The sequence below is a fragment of the Trachypithecus francoisi genome, unplaced genomic scaffold, assembly GCF_009764315.1.
Source record: "Trachypithecus francoisi isolate TF-2019V2 unplaced genomic scaffold, Tfra_2.0 Lachesis_group11, whole genome shotgun sequence".
NCBI lineage: Eukaryota > Metazoa > Chordata > Mammalia > Primates > Cercopithecidae > Trachypithecus > Trachypithecus francoisi.
In genome coordinates, this window is record NW_022681456.1 from 37,123,396 (window position 1) to 37,142,145 (window position 18,750).

The window sequence follows — 18,750 nt, forward strand, 5'->3', positions numbered from 1 at the left end:
CTTGCCAACAGGGTGATTCCTAAAACAATTCAGACTGTCACTCATACCCCTTCAATGCTTCCTACTACTACACCTCCCCTAATCACAAAGCTATTTCAAGTATCTATGCCTTGCCTCAAGCTGTTCCTCTGCCGACCATGCCTTCCTCTCCCTGTCTACCAGAAAAAGTATCCTGCCACAGGGCTGATCCTTCAACACCCTGAACCAGTGGTCTCATCCCCTCCAGGAAGCCCTCTGGACATTCTTCCTCCATCTCAGGCAAAGTTAATACCTTCCTCCTCAGGATTCCTTTTGCAACATGGTATTCCTTTTGTATAGCATCTGAGATACTAGATGAAGTGACTTAAGGTAAGTTATGAGCTCCTAACTATCAGAGACTATTTTATCCATGTTTGTAGCCCCAGCTCCCAACACAGCAGCTTACACATGATGGGTACTCAGTTCATGTGTGTTGAACTGAACTAAACAATCTTGCCCCTCAGCTCCTAAAGCGTTTCTCTGCGCTGCATGTTTGACTCTTGCCAAGGGCTATTGTGTGTGTGTGCACGTGTATGCCTTGTTGTCATGGCTAGGTCCTAAGGTCATAAAAACAAGCAACTGTAGTTTTGCTTCCTTTCCAGGCTCTGTTATTGCTCAATAATTATTTGTTGATTCTAATGAGATTTTTTTTTTTTCACTTATACCTCTAGCAGCTGTTTATTTATTTATTTTATTTATTTTTGAGACAGAATCTCACTCTGTCGCCCAGGCTGGGGTGCAGTGGCACAATCTTGGCTCACTGTAACCTCTGCCTCCTGGGTTCAAGCGATTCTCCTGCCTCAACCTCCCGAGTAGCTGAGATTACAGGCGTGCACCACCATACCCAGCTAATTTTCTTATTTTTAATAAAGATGGCGTTTTGCCATGTTGGCCAGGCTGGTCTTGAACTCCTGACCTCAAGCTATCCACCCACCTTGGCCTCCCAAAGTATTGGGATTACAGGTGTGAGCCACTGCGCCCAGCCTCTAGCAGTTAGTTTCCAATCCAAACAAGTCGAAATTCCTTGGCCAGTCCTCCATAATTTCACACCACCCTAAATTATAACCCTATGTTATATATTGCCCCATATGCTGGACAGCAACCTGTAAACTCATGAGAACAGGAACGGTGTCTATCCTGCTAACCTCTGTATCTCCAGTTACCTAAGCGAATGCTTAGTTTTCAATGATTATCTCCCAAATGAATGAATACACGATAAACATTTGTTACTGGACTGATTAAAGATGCACAAGTATTTGCTGATCACTTGATGTGGTGATCTGAGATACCGGTAAGTCACTCGGGCTTTAAGAAAGTAAAGGACAGAGAAACAAGATATCTATTCAGCAGGTTGTGCCCATAAATATCTGTAATCCTAAGCTCCCACAGGATGCCAACAGAATCCATGACAATGCAACCTTGAGGGTAAAAAAAAGTTCTCAAATAAAAGGTGACTGAATCTCTGGAAACCCCTAAAATTGTCTGAATTCAAGTGCAAACATGGTTTTAAGGTCTTTAAAAGGGGAGTTAATCCCACTGACCCTATGGAAAAGCAGACAAAATGGAGACTCCTATGGGGGCCTAGGGTAGCTATAGAAAGGGGCAGGAGAGGAAGCAGGCCAGAACCAGGGACATTAGGAGGCAGAGTCATGAAGACTGGGGTGGCTGTGGCAGTTTCTTAAAATAAGACAATAATGAACTTTGCCACACTGATTGACTCTTTATTTTTTTTGTGAGATGCAAGTTTCGCTCTTGTTGCCCAGGCTGGAGTACAGTGGTGTGATCTCGGCTCACCGCAACCTCTGCCTCCTGGGTTCAAGTGATTCTCCTGCCTCCTCAGGCTCCCAAGTAGCTGGGATTACAGGCATCTGCCACCACACCTGGCTTTTTAGTAGAGACGGGGTTTTGCCACATTGGCCAGGCTGGTCTCGAACTCCTGAACTCAGGTGATCCCCTCGCCTCGGCCTCCCAAAGTGCTGGGATTACAGGCATGAGCCAGTGCACCCAGCCCAATTGATTCTTCCTTTCATGAAAGATTTCTCTATGGCATGTGATGCTGTTTGATAGCATTTTACCCAGAGTAGAACTTCTTTCAAAACTGGAGTCAATCCTCTCAAACCCTGCCGCTGCTTTATCAACTAAGTAACGTAATGTAATGTAAAGTTATGTAATATTCTTAGTCCTTTGTTGTCATTTCAACAATATTCACAGCATCTTCACCAGGAGTAGATTCTATCTCAAGAAACCACTTTCTCTGCTCACCTGTAAGAAGCAACGCCTCACCCAATCAGGTTTGATCAACAAATTGCAGCAATTTGGTCACATCTCCAGGCTCTACTTCTAATGCTAGTTCTCTTGCTATTTCTACCACATATGCAGTTCCCTCTTCCACTGAAGTCTTGAACCCTTCAAAGTGATCCATGAGGGCTGGAATCAATTTCTTCCAAACTCCTGTTAATTTTGATATTTTGACATCCTCCCACGAATCATGAGTATTCTTAACAGCATCTAGGGTGGTGACTCCCTTCCAGAAGGTTTTCAATTGACTTTGCCCAGATCCATCAGAGGAATCACCATCTATGGCAGCTGTAGCTTTATGAAATGTATTTATTAAGTAATAAGACTTGAAAGTCAAAATTACTCCTTGACTCCTGGGTTGTAACATGGATGTTGTATTTGCAGGCATGAAAAACATTAATCTTCTTGTATATCTCCATGCGAGCTCTTGGGTGACCAGATGCATTGCTAATGAGCAGTAATATTTTGAAAGGAATCTTTTTTTCTGAGTAGTGGGTGTCAACAGTGGGTTTAAACTATTCCATAAACTGTATAAACGGATATACTGTTGTCCAGGCTTTGCTGTTCCATTTATAGAGCACAGGCAGAGTGTATTTAGTAGCACTGGCTTCAACTTAAAGTCACAAGCTGTACTAACAAGACTCAGCCTGTCCTTTGAAGCTCTGAAGCCAGGCATGGACTTCTCCAGCTATGAAAGTCCTAGATGGCATCTTCTTCCAATAGAAGGCCATTTCACCTACAGTGAAGCTGTTTGATGTAGCCACCTTCATCAATGAGTGTAGCTAGATCCTCTGGATAGCTTCCTGAAGCTTCTCCATCAGCACTCGCTGCTTCACCTTGCACTTTTATGTTATGGAGATGACTTCTTTCCTTAAACCTCATGAACCAACCTCTGCTAGCTTCACACTTTTCTTCTGCAGCTCCCTCGCCTCTCTCAGCATTCAAAGAATTGAAAAGAGTTAGGGCCTTGCTCCGGGTTAGCCTGAAAGGAATGTTGTGGCTGGTTTGATCTTCTATCCAGACCACTAGTATTTTCTCCATATCAACAATCAGGATGTTCCACTTTCTTATCATTCATGTTTTCACTGACGTAGCAATTTCATTTCCTTTAAGAACTCTTCCTTTACATTTACATATTTAACTGGCATAAGAGCCCTAGCTTTCGGCCTGTCTCAGTTTTGGACATGCCTTTGCCATCATCATTCTAGTTCTGGATTTAAAATGAGAGACGAGCAGCTCTTGCTTTCTCTTGAATACTTTATAGGCCACTATAGGGTTATCAATTGGCCTAATTTCAAAATTGTTGTGTTTCAGGGAATAGGGAGACCCAAGGAGAGGGAGACACACGAGAGCAGTTGGGACACGCACAACACTGATCAAGTTTGCCATCTTATCTGGGTGCAGTTCATGGTGCCCCAAAACAGTTACAACAGTAGTATCAGAGCTCACTGATCTCAGAGCACTAGAACAGACGTAATAGTAAGGAAAAAGTTGGAAATGTTGTGAGAATTACCAAAATGTGACATTGAAACATGGAGTGAGCATGTGCTGTTGGAAGAATAGCCTGGCGCTGATAAGACTTGCTCGGCGCCGGGTTGCCACAAACCTTCGATTTGTAAAAACCACCAATTATCTGTGAAATGCAATAAAGCAAAGTACAGTAAAATGAGGTATGCCTGTATGAGGTGTAGTAAGGTCCCCGAGGGAATGGTAACCACGTGACACAGGCCACGCCAAGGCTCCCTTACTTCTCCCCTTCTTCCTGCCATGTTTCTAGCTGGAAATAACCAACCTTGGGAATTGTACGTTCGGGGTATCGAGTTATTACAGCACACACAGCTTTCATCTCTTCCAAAGCCCACCGCTAAGCAAAGCTTACATACAGCCCACAGATTACCAAATGTTTATGTGCACACAGCATCACACTGCACACAGCACACCCCCAACGCACACAGAGAGAAAAGGAGAGTTTCTGTGACAAAGTGCTCAGGTAGAAGGAAAACCACTGAAGCCTTGCCACTGCCTGTGGAACACCCTGAACCCCACAGTTGTCCTTCACTCCTGAGGCCGAACGGAATTCTGCAGAACACCTGGCTGTTGACAGCCATGCTGTTTCTGGCTGTCACTTGGAAGATGAACTCTACTGGCGCTGGTGCTGGTGGGTGAGTTTCTGGAGCACCCCCTGAAGCAGCTCCCAGGAGATGGAATCTGAGAATCCAAATCTGATACTGACACATACCCTAAACAAACCTAAACCACTCCCAGCTTCAAGACATCCTATCTGATCTCAGGGAGACCACCTGGGTGAAACCCGCTGCAAGAACTCAGCTCTGAATAAGTACCATACCCCTGACTCCCGCCCCGGCCCCTCTGGTGTCTCCCTCATTGCCCCTTCTCTCTCTCCCTGTTGGCTACCCATGACCATGCCAGGAGCAGAGCCCACACTCTGGGACATGAGGGAAGCTCAAGGTGGGGTCTGAGTCCTGAGGCTCTGCCATCTCCCAGTGTAGCTGGTGACCCCCTTAGTTCTGCGTGGTTTAGAGGACTGCCTGGTGCCCCTCCCACTCCTTTGACCTGAAGGTCCTCTCTGAGCCAGGTCCCTTTACTTCTACTCTCCTGCCCTGGGTCCAGACCCTGTCCCTTGCCTCCCTCCCCTTGGGATTATCTCTGGGCTTCCTGGCACTAAACCATCAGGGCCCCACCCTCACAGCTTGGCTGAGGACCAGGCACCCTCACTGCCTTAGGCACAGGTCCTCTCGTAAAGATCCTGGCTTTCCTATGCCTTCCCACCTGATTTCAGGCCACGCTGGTGGCTTCTGGCTCCTGGCCGTGCCCTCTGCATCCATTCACTGGGCATCCACCCTGGATCCTTCTCTCACGCCCTCAGCCCCACCAACGGGAGCCATCCCTCCATCCACATTATCCACAGGGCTGGCTGAGCTGACTTCCTCTGAGACAGTGCTGGCATCTGCCTCACTCTTTTCTGAGAAGGTGATCCAGGCTCCCAGGGAACACAGACACCTAAATCAGAGCTGGCCCTGGCCTGGCTTCAGACCCTTCTCACCCTGACAGTTGTAAACACACAGGAGGCCGGGGAAGGAGATGCTCAGATCGTCGACCCCTGGCCCTGCCTCTCAAGGTACTCCCCTGAGCTCCGTCAAGAGCTGCTGTTTCTGAGCCATTTGCTCAGCAGCCCTTGGTCACTCGACAGCCTTGCTCAATTGGAAGATGCCTGGTTTAAGAGCACACGTGCTCACTCTGACCTATTTCCTGATCCCCTGGCCCTCCCCTCTGTGGTGGCGCATGTCACCACCAGCTCACAGTTTGAGCTGTCATGAAATCCCTGGGCAGAATCCAGTCCAGCGAAAGCATGGAGAGGAAAGTGGCCCAGAGCTGCTTTCAGGTGCTCCATGGACGGCCGTATCACTGCCTTCTTGCAGCGGGAATGCATTTCATTTGAGAGCATGGATCTGGAGGCAGACATTGGATCCAAAGCCACCTCTACCACCTATAAGCTGTGCGTCCCTGGACGAACTAGTTTACCTCTGTGCCTTGTTTATCTCAGCTGGGAAATAGGATGCTAATAATAGCACAGGTTGAGCATCCCAAATCCAAAAATCCCCAAATCCCAAATCCTCCAGAATATGAAACTTTCTGAGTCCTGACATGACACTCCAAGGAAATGCTCATTGCAGCATTTTGGATTTCAGATTTTCAGATGTGGGATATTCAACTGGCAAGTATCATGCAAATACTCCAAATCCAAAAAGATCTGAACTCTGAAACACTTCTGGTCACAAGCATTTTGGAAACAGGATACTCAACCTGTATCCACATGACAGGGCTGCTATGAAAAACAAGGCAATGCATGTAAAGTGTCTGGAGCAGTGCCTGGCACACATGGGGAGCCCGTCATATGCTGCCATGGCTGCTGCTGATGACAAAAGGGACAACTACGATGAGATGACAGAGGCAGGGGATGGGTGCAGCTCCACGGTTAACAATGCTACCAGGTGTCACCAGCTCACAAAGCCTGGCCATGATCCCATTTTCCACATGTGGTACCTGGCCCACAGAGCAACCGCCCATAGTCCCACTCCTAGGAAGCAGGGTAGCCAGGAACTGAATCCAGGTCTGTGAGCCTAAAACAAATACTCTTTTAACCTCTGCCACTAAAATTGCATCCAATTTTCAAGGGGAAGGAGAAATACGGTTTCCCAGCGCCTACTACGCCTTTGTGCTGCAATTGTCAGCTGGACAAGAAAGAGCATCTGAATATTTGATTTAAAGGAAAAGGGGGCTTTCTCCTTGGGACTAATAACAACGAAGGCTTTTTGGCTCTGCAAGCTTGCTTTCCTCTCCCCAGGCTGTGGCCCGGGGCTTTCTCAGAGCAGTGCTGCTTTCAGCGAAGCAGCTGTCTGGTGTGGTCCCTTTGTTTCTTATTACCTATGCTATGACCACAGCTCCACACGGACAGATGCGATGGTGGCGGGATCAGTTGACATCTATTTTCTTGTTAATAGAACACAAGTGGTTCCTTATTAAATGCCCCCAGAGAAGATTCTGCCATAAAAATTTCCTAAAGCCCAAGCTCCTCCTGAAATGTAAACTGGCCCACTCAACTTTCCCTAGGAAATCGCTGGTGAGATCTGCTTTGTCAGCCAGTGTGCATGTTCCACCTACGGTCACTTTAGGCCCCTAAAAGCAAGAAACCAATCAAGCATCCCACTAGAGTCGACAAACCAAATGCTGTCTTGTGTGCATCCCTTGGTCTGAGGATGGAAAAGCAGGTTCCCTTCATATTTACACAGTGACCTTGGTACAAGTCATGGGATTACGTTTTGAGGGACAGAAGGAAGTCTCTTTAGTTGCTCTTCCTTTTTTGCTAAGCCACTGAGGCTGGTTATGGCCGGGATGACAGGAATGACTCTTACCTGTGCGGTGAAGAAGGCTGGGGTGAGGGATCCCGAGGGGAGGGCTGGGCTGTTGAGCGCGATGGAGCCAATGTCGGTGCCAGAGAGCACCAGCGGGGGCGCTGAGATTTCCAAGCCTTTGGGTTTTTTGGCCTTTGGGGGAAGAGATGGAGACTTGGTCTTGGAGCCCGATGACAGGTTCAAGGGCTCCAGGGAATCGGAGTCATGGCAGGCGGCCTCCAGGAAGAGGCTTCTGTGTTCAGAAGGGAGGGGTGAGTTGGGGGACAGGGACGGGGACCGAGATGAGAAGGGTGAGGCGGATGAAATACTGGCAGTATTTGGCAACATTAAAGAGGAGATCTTGGCCGAGACGGATGAGGCCAGGAAGGCGGACGCCGCCGCAGCCTCTGACGTGGAAGGCAGGGACACCACCGGCCTGGTGACGTGTTTGTCGGTTTTATTGGTCACAAACCTGATCACAGTCCTGACTTCTTCCACAGGGGGGCTGTCTTCGGGCGGCTCCTCCAGCTTCTCCATCTTGATGGCCTTGAAGGCGTCTGGTGGGTTCTGCAGGGAATTAATGGTGAAGGACGAGTACAGGCCTGAGTGGATGTATTCGTTGCGGCTCGTGCTTTTGAGGGCGGCCAGGCCATGTTTGTGGGGCTCACGGCCCTCGGGAGACGCCTTGCAGTCGCTGTCCTGCAGCAGAAGGCTCTCCCGGCTGATCTCCACCGCGTGAGGATCCATCTTCAGGATCTCCGGGAAAGAGACAAACTTGTACACAAACTTCTGCCCGATCACCTTCTTGATGATGTTCTGCAAATACAAAAGTAGACACTGAAAATCTGAGCGCACTCAAGAAACCATGTAAGAGCTCATGATAATGGTAAATGTCACTGGCAGAAGCACCAAAATGTTCCTGATTTACATTCTTGGCTAAGGAGAAGTGGAAGGAGGAATAAAGTTGGAAGCAGCAGAATCAGAGGTGCATTCCAGTTCTGCCATTACTAGGGTTGTGATCTTTGGCAAATTAAGTGCCCCTTTGAGTTGCTTTGTCTGTAAAGTAAGGAAGATGATGATGATGACGATAATTATTGTTTCTTATACAGGGTCTCACTCTGTCGCCCAGGCTGGTGTACAGTGGTGCGAACGTGGCTCACTGCAGCCTCGACCTCCTGGACTCAGGCGATCCTCTTGCCTCCACCTCCTGAGTGGCTGAGACTACAGGTGCATGCCACCACACCCCGCTAATTTTTATATTTTTATTTTTTGTAGAGATAGCATCTCACTTTGTTGCTCAGGCTGGTCTCAAACTCCTGGACTCAAGCAATCCCCCAACCTTGGCCGAGTGAGGATTATTCTATGTAATAACATAGTAACAGTTGCCATTTATGAACCCCTTATTATGTGGATGGGATTTTTCATACCTTATCTCATACAATCTGAACAGCAATCCTAAAAGGAAGGTGCTGTGATTCCTATTTTAAAAATCAGGAAAATAAGCTTCGAGTGCTTCCGTAACTCACACGGCCACCTGGTAGGAAGTGAAGTGGTAGAGGCAGCACGTCCTTAACCATAACACAGTATTGTCTCACCTACCTCTGGGAGTCAGAAGAATTCAATGAAATAATAATGAGAAAGCATTCTGTAAGCTGGAAAGCATTATAAAATGCAAGTTATCATCATCAAACACTACAAGGTTTTCTTAATTCACTTGGCCATTTTTTTGCTTTTTATTTTTTTGCCAAGAAAGCTACTGGAGGAGGCTGGGTGTGGTGGCTCATGCCTGAAATCCCAGTACTTTGGGAGGCCAAGGTGGGTGGATCACCTGAGGTCGGGAGTTCGAGACCAGCCTGACCAACATGGAGAAACACTGTCTCTACTAAAAATCCAAAAATTAGCCAGGCGTGGTGACGCATGCCTGTAATCCCAGCTACATGGGAAGGCTGAGGCAGGAGAATCACTTGAACATGGGAGGCGGAGGTTGCAGTGAGCCGAGATTATGCCATTGTACTCCAACTTGGGCAACAAAAGCGAAACTCCATCTCAAAAAAAAAAAAAGAAAGCCAGCCACTGGAGTAAAATCGAATTGTATACTTTGGATATCTGTGACATTCATAGACAATATTTTTAGTTGCTAGAATCTACTTCTGGCTCTTCAGTTTATGGTTCCAGCCCTCAAACATTAGGATATAAATGAAAAGCAATAATCATTGCAAAAGTTTTTGCAGCCCTTTGGGAGAAGGGACTTTATATTAAAGGCTGTGCTGTTCTTGAGGTTTATTAAATGGATACCTTAATTCCCTGCCGAATCCACTGGGTTCTATATTTACCTACCAAATGCTTGCTGTGTGCCTTGCCCTATGGATGAATCTTGGGGTCTGAGGGGCTGAGAGAGACAAAGATGGTCTCTCTCAAGCACAAAAACCCAGCACCATCCTATGGGAAAAGGATTCTGTTTCCTTAGAAACTCGTCCACCTAAAACCTGGGTATGAGTAAGGAAAGATCATTTCGAGGAGAAGAGCTTCGGAAGCAGCTCGGATTGAGTGCCTGCCTTCTGTACCCGGGGTTGAATGTAAACCACCTCATTAGATTCCCACATTAGCCCTGGAGGATGGAGGTGGAGGGTGTCACCCTTCTGAAACAAACAAGATCCCAGAGATGGGGAGTCATTTGCCCAAGAACCACCAAGATCGAGAGATTCTAATGCCTAAGCTTTTTCATATTCCCACACAAATTTAGGGGGAGAGAACCCCCAATAGACATGAAATTCAATGAATGTTGATGTCCCTTTGGAAATCACAGTGTGGTTCTAAATACACGTGTTTGCCTGCCATCCTTTACATCATGACATTCTGATTTGCCTTTTTCCCCCTTAAATGATGGAAGCAAAGGGCACATTTAAGGGCCCCATTCAGCACAGGAGATCCCATGCACAGAGTCGTGGAGAGACCTCACTGAGCACCGGCATGCAGGCCGATGCCGGGGGCACCTCAGAGTCAAGGCCAAACAACAGTTCCAGTGGCCGCGGCCACCCTGGCTGCATCCTAGAGCTCCCACCTGCAACTTAACCCGCAGAGTCCCACTGACGCCAGCGACCTCACACACACTGCTCCTCGAAGGTGAACAGCCCTTAAAAACCTTCAGAGAAATTTGGGGAACTCAGATGTTTTCCACCCGGGCTTTGTTAGCAGCGTCTCTGCCAAGTGCCCTGGGTCAGAACATGCCTGGGAAAATCAGCTCCCAGCAGGAAATACATTAAATAAGGGTGTCATTGAACCCACCTGACCAGGGTCAGTTCCCATTGAAAAGAAAGTGTGCTGACCTCTGGTGTGTTAATGCTTCCTTTGCTAAAATTCTAAGGTATTTTTAGTTTTAGCTCATCATATTTTCCTCTCTGGGGAAAAAACTTTCATTTTTTTCCCTCAGCAAGTTTGAACACTCATCTAAACTGAGTGAAGTTTTTAGAGCCAAATAATTACACAAAAGAAGAGACAAACTTCTATAAACGTTTTATTTAGAGCCAAAATAAAAACACAGAAGAAAAATGATCTGAATCATTTATTCTAACAAGTCTTAAAAACTGTTTCTTTTTTTCAAAAAAAAAAAAAAAAAAACCACTTCTAATTTTCTTGTAGGTTTGGAACATCATGTCTAAGTTGGGATTACATCCATGAGCACCTCAAGAAATAACCAAGGGCTGTGATAAAAATGACAAAAACTGTCTCTCCTGCTCAAAAAATGGTTGGGAACAGAAAGGCAACCTCAGATCATACAGCCTTGCTGTGTTAAAAGAACATGAACAACAACCCTCCTGTTGACCAACCAGCAAAAGGATAAATGAAATGTAGGGTGTCCTTACAATGGAATATTATCGAGCTGTACTAAAGAATGAAGCTCTGCTCCAAGGCCTAGAAGTCATTATTTGAGGAATAATGAATACTAGACTATAGAATAGTAAGGAACAAACATAACATAATAAGCCTCAATTTCATTAAACAGAATCACAGAATTTTTTTTTCCTTCTTCTTGAGACAGAGTCTTGCTCTGTCGCCCAGGCTGGAATGCAGTGGCGCGATCTCGGCTCACTACAACCTCTGCCTCCTGGGTTCAAGCGATTCTTCTACCCCAGCCTCCCAAGTAGCTGGGATTACAGGCACCCACCATCATGCCCAGTTCTTTTTTTTTTTTTTTTTGAGATCGAGTCTCGCTCTGTCGCTCAGGCCAGAGTGCAGTGGCGCGATCTCAGCTCACTGCAAGCTCCGCCTCCCTGATTCACACCATTCTCCTGCCTCAGCCTCCCGAGTAGCTGGGACTACAGGTGTCTGCCACCATGCCTGGCTAATTTTTTTTTTTTTTTTTTTTGTATTTTTAGTAAAGACGGGGTTTCACTGTGTTAATCAGGAGGGTCTCGATCTCCTGACTTCATGATCTGCCTGACTCGGCCTCCCAAAGTGCTGGGATTACAGACGTGAGCCACCGCACCCTGCCTAATTTTTGTATTTTTGTAGAGACGGGGTTTCACAATGTTGGCCAGGCTGGTCTTGAACTCCTGACCTCAGTTGATCTGCCTGCCTGAGCCTCCCGAAGTGCTGGGATTACAGGCATGAGCCATAGAATAGAATACTGTATTCTATGATTCACTGCAAAGTGAAAGCAGCCAGATATTACATGATAAAGGTCACATATGATTCTATTTATATGAAATGTCCAGAATCATGAAATCTATACAAAAAAACAGAAAGTAGAGTATGGTTACCTAGGGCTGAGAGGGATGGAAGGAAGGTAATGAAAATGTTCTAAGTGGGTCATGGTGGTGGGTGCAGAAGTCTCTACTCAGAGCCACTGAACTATACACGGTAAATGGGTGAATTGTGTGGTATGTGAATTATAGCTGGTTGTTAAAGAAGAGAACATATAGAATCTTAAGTATTTTACATGTTTAAGTGGAAGACAGTGGGAACTTTCTATAGCTAGAAGTGACTGTCACAATATGCTAACCCCTACTCAAAATATAAAAAGGGAGATGCTGGGACGGGCCCTTCGGTAGCTGCTGCCTCTGCGAGGGAAAGAGAGAGGACACCAAGAGTTTTCTGGGGAAAGGTTACACAATGATGGGGATGGAGACAATTTACTAGCTGGCCAAAAGGAGGAAGTGACAGCCATTGGAAAGAACCGAGGCAGGTCATGGTTCTCTAGAGACCAATGGGAAAGACGGATTCGATCTGGCTACCAGGAAACCTACCAGGTTGAAGGCTGAGAGTGGAACTGGGAGGGAAGAGGGCAGGGTCGGGTACAGTAAGTGGGTCAGAGCAGTGCAGCCCAGTGACTCAGCACCAGGGACATCTGCTAGACGAGGGGAGCTGGTAAGGAAAGCCCCCTACAGCGGTGCCCGCAACTGGAGGATTAGGAAGAACCTGGCCTCAGAGGACTTGTGTCCCTGCAGCTGCACTGACAGCCCCTTCTTCCTTATCTTCCAGGGCTGCCCCCAGGAGCAGCGCCATGTATGTTTGAAGATCTCTCTGTGGCTTCCAGACGGAAGCTTCCTTCCAGGACAGTTTGCTGAGAAGACTCAGCGTCAGGAATAATACAAGCTAGTATTTGCTGAGCACGTATTATTTGTCAGGCTATCTTCTAAGAACCTGACAACCATCAACTCACTCAATCCTCTCAGAGACGGAATGATTATTATCCCCATTTTGGAGATGAGCAAGCTGAGGCTTGGGAAGTACAAATTATACACTGTTGGAAGCTTGTACCTGGAGAGAACAGATGGCACCCAGGCAATCTGAATCCTGAGCTCTTGGCTACTATGAAGGGTGACACCAGATTCAGGCCAATTTAGGCAGCCCGGGACACAAGCACACTTGGGGAAGGGCTCTTATTATGGTAAGTGATGAGGATATTTAGAAAAAGTCTGGTTTCCACCCCCCTTCAATCCCAGACTCACAAGTATTTGTTGCTCACAGTTGCCTGGTAACCTGAGTGATGCTGGTCTGTGTCGGGTGGAGCTGAGTGCGTCTCCGGGGTGGTTATAGAGTGTTACACACATCTGCTTCCCTCTTACACGGGTGGGACCAGCCTCTTTGTACTTTCCCTTTAAATATGTATTTGCAAAAGGGCTGCCTCTTCGCCCAGCAGGCATTCCATGTGAGGTTACGGGCAGCAAGGATGGGACCAATTTTAGTGAGAGGAAAAAGCAACATCCCCTTAAAACAGACCCCAGTGGCAGTTCCAGGCAAAAGAGGAGGACCGGATACCAAAATTAATCTCACTGTCACCTCATCCAAGCTGCCATATTGAGAATGCAGTAGCCGAAAGGGCAAGTTGTCCATTTGGGACAGGATTCTGGGCACACCTGGGCAAAAGAACCCTTCCCAACTTACCAGCCACCTCTGCGGACCAAGGCATCCCATGAGAGGGGCCCATGACAAGATACCTCAATTATGTCACTTTAACTGCACAGAAAATGCCAAGAGAGCAGGTCATATTTCCATTTCCATTTCAGTGCTGTCTGTTACCCTGACAGGTTACAGGCATACCTATAAGAACAGGTATGGCTGTCCAGAGTATGTTTAAATATGTACACACACACACACACTCCACTCTGCCCTTTGAATAGGAAGGAGGCTGTGTAAATAATCCCAAATAGTAGATAGATGAGAAATATTTCGATAAGTTTTGTAATTTAAAAAAAGCATATGCAGTGCTAGGTAATGAAAAGATGCATATGGGATTAGATTTACCTTCTTAATGACGATGTGATTAGGATTATGTTTAAATAAGTTAACTAAATGTTTGTTGAATGAACTACGAACTATAAGGAGAACTGACCCAGGCATAAAGCCACAGGCATGAAAGACACAATTTTCCACAGCTAATTTCCAGGCTGGTTAAAGCTCCCTTGGGTGTATCCCTTACATATACCTGCCTGTGCTTCTTTGCTGGCATTTTTAAACTGAACACTCCCAGGCAGATATTAGAAGCCACATGCAAACTCCACACGCCACATACAACCTCACACCTCCCATGAGGGCTTAATGAGCCATAATTTCACCCATCCATTTACGTGGCAAATATTTGCTGCATGTGTCTGTCCACCCACTCTGGTCTGGCACCCCAATTTTGATCTAAGGTTATGCATCTGGAGTTCACGTGCTTAGTCTTATTATCTGATCTTCCATTTTCCTTCTCGTGAGGAGCCAGGCCCGTGGCAAGTTCCTCATCGTTGTGGTCTGGCCCCTGGATCCTCTGCCATTCCAGGGCACCCTGGAAACACAGTGCTCCTGCCTCTGACTCTACAACTCTCCTACCTCGCTCTCAAAACTGAGAACCATCAGCAGCTCACTAAGCCAGCAGGATTGCTTGTGCTGAAGACTTTTCCTAACAAACAGGCCTTTCTTAACCCCTGCACTGGGTAGGGGGACAGAGCAGGGGACACTTCCAGTAAATACCCACTTGACCCTATCACAAGGGCTGCTGCAGGGATTAAAAGGAGGGGCTCCAGAGTCACTGCCTGAGTTCAGTGACTCAGTTCTCATCTACAAAATGGGGACTGATCCATCTGCCTCATGGGACTGAATGAGCCATCCACATACAGCTTCTATCAGAACGCCCGATGCATCCATGCATGAGAAGCCCTATAACATACACTAGCTATTAGTATTAGCATTTTTACACTCCCATTTAAGCAAAAACAGAACAAAACATAAATATCACCCTGTGTCAGCCCTAATGACAATTTAATAGATAAAATTAACCCTCATAGAAGGCTGTGCATATTCTGCTAGCTTCGTCCAAAGTTCTGGGTAACTTGATCAGTCGCACAGCAGGCAGAATTACATCTGGTTTACATATCTCAACTGAGCAGGGAAACATGATGTTTTTATTTAGTTGGGTTCAGACAAGAAATAGATACAAGGCTTATATTATATTGTGCCTAGCACAGCCAGCACTTGACATCCACTGTGACGAAAACCTTACACAATCCAATTAATTTGGGGGTTGGGGGGAAGTTATAGGAGGGGGACGCTGGGAGCCACAGATGTGAATAACTGCTGGATCCAAGTGCTCTGCTTAGATGCGGGCCGCAGCCTACAGGCAAGACGCCACACGTCAGGCCCTGAAAGGTGGTGCAGACACTAACCAGGCACCCAGCTCATCTCAATTGCTTTCCATGGCTTTTCAGAGCAGAAATCATGCTGCCCAGATTGGGAGGGAGAAGTGCAGCCTTGCAGCGTCTGCTTGGGCTCAGGCCTCTGCTCGGGGTTCCTGGGAGAGGCCAACGAGAAGCTGCTGGCCCTGAGCACCTGTCAGCAAGACCCGAGGAAGGAACCAGTTCAGGTGCTGAGCAGACACATGAGACAATGCATTTATTTGGGGCACACTCATCTTATTGTGGTGGACACCCTACGTGAAAGGAATCAGTGCAGACAAAGGACAAAGAAAGAAGCCAGCACTTATGAGGGCCAGCCGCATGCTGAGCACACACAGCTGCCTTGCAGGATGGGCACTGTTACCCCATTGCAGAGATGGAGAAGCCAAGGTCCCCCTGGACAGCGAGGTTAGATCCAACTGTCCACCACCTGGCGGTAGGTTAAATATTGGGAGAGCCCTACAATGGAATACCAGGTAGCTATTTCAGGGACACGACATTGCTAACACTTCCCCATACCTTTAAATATACATTAGGTAAAAAAAAAAAAAAAAAAGTATGAATAATTCCATTATTTCAATAATTTTCTATTGCATATATGTTTTCTACTGTATATATGCGTATATGTCTAAATAAAAGGAGGTAGAAAAATTAATCTTGAAAGATGTATACTAAAATTTCACAGTGATTTTTCATGTTTCTTTTTGCTTATGTGTATTTTCACATTAAAAAATGTATATTTGATATGTATTACTTGTTAAATTAAGACTTTTTAAGAGAAAGAAATAGGAACTAAAAAGCTGACTAGCCCAAGGTCACACAGCTTGTAACTGGTAGAGCCTAAGTTGGAACCCAACTGTATCTAGTGCCAAGACCTAAGCCACTTCTGTTCCACCACCACACCCTCTTCCAGAAAGCAGCTGCATTTGGAAGCAGAGGCTGCTGCTAAAGTAAATCCATCAGGGCCTAGGGGTTTCTGCATTCCAGAGTAATAGTGGGGTTAACTGCAGAGTGCCTGGGAAAACCAGCTCTGTGCTGAGAAAGCATGGGCCTTGCTTAAGAACAGTTATTTCTAGCTCTTCAGGCGGAAGAGACCGATCTTCCGTAAGGTCTGTTCATTACCTAGAAATAGAACTGCCTCTGCCAATCCACAGGGTAGAGAAGGTGCCTGCTTTGAAGGGCCACCCTAACATGAGGCACGAGGGCCCCGGCAGGCCCAGTGCAGCAGACTGGACACGAGCAGCCAACCTCTAAGTGGCATGCCATCCAAGGGATGAGGGTGACAGGAAAACAACAGGAAGCTCACATCCACCATATACAGCCCGGTGATGGCACCCACTGCCAAGCTCCCCTGGCTGTCCCCAGGCCTGTGCCCAGCAGTAGCTCACACGAGGGCACAGTCCAGGAGCCTTAACACGTCAGATGTTATATGGAACCAATGCTGGGGTGAACAGATCTGGGTTTGAATTCCAGCCTCTCTGCTTACTATGACCTTGGCAAAGTTACTGAACATCTACACAGGGCTCAGTTTGCTCACCCCTAAAATGGGAATAAAAATACCCCATAGGCTAACGTTTTCTAAAGACTCAATGTAGTCAGTGCCTCACTCATACAAATCCTTAAAACGTGACCCCTCACCCAGTGAATCTTGCTTAGCGTGCAATAATCTAATCGTACACACTGCTCATTATATCACACTTTTCTTTTTATTCTGCCTTCCAGAAAATTGCTTGGGTGGGCACCTCACTTTACAGTTTACAGAAGGCTCACACACAATCTCATGTTAGCCTCACAATGCTTTGATACCCACTTCAGAGACAGAGACCCGAGGCTCCCAGCTGAGTTCACACCACCCACAAGTAGAAGAGGAGTGTCTCCAGGCCGCGGCTTCCTGGCCAACACATTTTCTTCAACTCCTGTTTTTGGGTTCCCATCCAGACCACAGTCTGACTCACTCTTTCCTGAAATGAAACCCGAAGTGTCCTTTCTCCAAAGTTAGAACAAGTAGTCACTGTATCTCTCTGACAAGCAGACATTCTTTCAGCAAACATTGTTTTTGTTTTTGAGAGATGGGGTCTTGCTGGCACTGCCCAGGCTGGAGTGCAGTGGCTATTCACCGGCACGACGGCTACACACTGCAGCCGGGAGCTCCTGGGCTCCGGCAGTCCTCCAGCCTCAGCCTCCCAAGTAGCTGGGACTATAGGTTCAAGCCACCATACCCGGCTTTCAATGAACACTGAATACATACTCTCCTACAGGTGGCTCCGTGCCAGGCTCTGAGGAAGGAGAAGGAGGGAAGCTGGCGAAGTGCCCCACAGTGGCCTGGATGGGGTGTGACATCCTCCGCCTCTGCTCTGTCTCTGCCTCTGACAGAGGGGACAGTGAGCAGTCACCTGGCCATAAGAGACTCTGCTACAAATGTCTGGGGGACGGGCTCACCTCACCCCCACCCCCACCAAAGAGCATCTTGGTTCAACTTGAACTCACAGGTTCAAGTGATCCTCTCACCTCGGTCTCCCAAAGTACTGGGATGACAAGCGTGAGCCGCCACACCCAGCTATTAAAGACCATCTTACGAAAGATCCATCTGATCCATCTACCTGAGCTGCTTCTCACTAGGGCACTCTTCCCCCCACCACTCACCGCTGCAGTGAGTTTAATGGCCCTGCCACATTCACATCCACCCAGGACCTTAGAATGTGATCTTGTTTGGAAACAGGGTCCTTACAGATATAATTGGTTAAAAATGTCAACATGGAATCATCCTGGATTTAGAGTAGGCACTGAACTCAACGGCTTGTGTCCTCATGAAGACACAGAAAGACACACACAGGGAAGAAGGCCATGGGACGCGAAGGTAGAGACTGGAGTGAGGCAGCTCCAAGCCAAGGAACAACGAGGGTGGCTGGAGCCCACGAGAAGCCGAAGAGGAAGGGGGGATTCTTCCCTAGGGCCTTCAGAGGGAGCAGGGCCCTGCAGACTCCTGGATTTCACACTTCTGGCTTCCAAAACCTTCAGAAAATACATTTCTATTGTTTTGAGCCACCAAGTTTGGGGTCATTTGTTACGGCAGCCCCGGGAAACCAATACACTCCTTTCTTAAAATCGTCTCTGTTCAGCAAGGCAGGGGAGGCACATGCCGGCGCCGCCCGCCCCTGGGGTACAAGGGGCGCTTCCCGTTGTGATGGTACAGGCACCAGGTTAGGTGGAGCCTGGGCTGTCCCTTGTGCAAAGCTGAACTTTGGAGCGTGTGCACACACACACACGTACACTCCCACTCACACCCATTCCAAACTTCCAAGAATGACGTGCTGCCAACAAAGGCTGGAACTCTGTCTCTGAACAGGCCGACTCTGCCGGCTCCC

At 47.3% G+C, this 18,750-nt stretch overlaps 1 protein-coding gene across 1 annotated transcript in view; it reads right to left on the bottom strand.

Annotated features, from left to right (window-relative positions):
* The window catches only part of ELK3 (ETS transcription factor ELK3), a 78,174-nt gene that overhangs the window by 15,241 nt on the left and 44,183 nt on the right, over positions 1-18,750 (bottom strand). Inside the window, exon 3 of the mRNA XM_033220977.1 lies at positions 7,251-8,045. Within this exon, the coding sequence (XP_033076868.1) occupies positions 7,251-8,045 (795 nt within the window). The remainder of the gene's footprint in view (positions 1-7,250; positions 8,046-18,750) is intronic.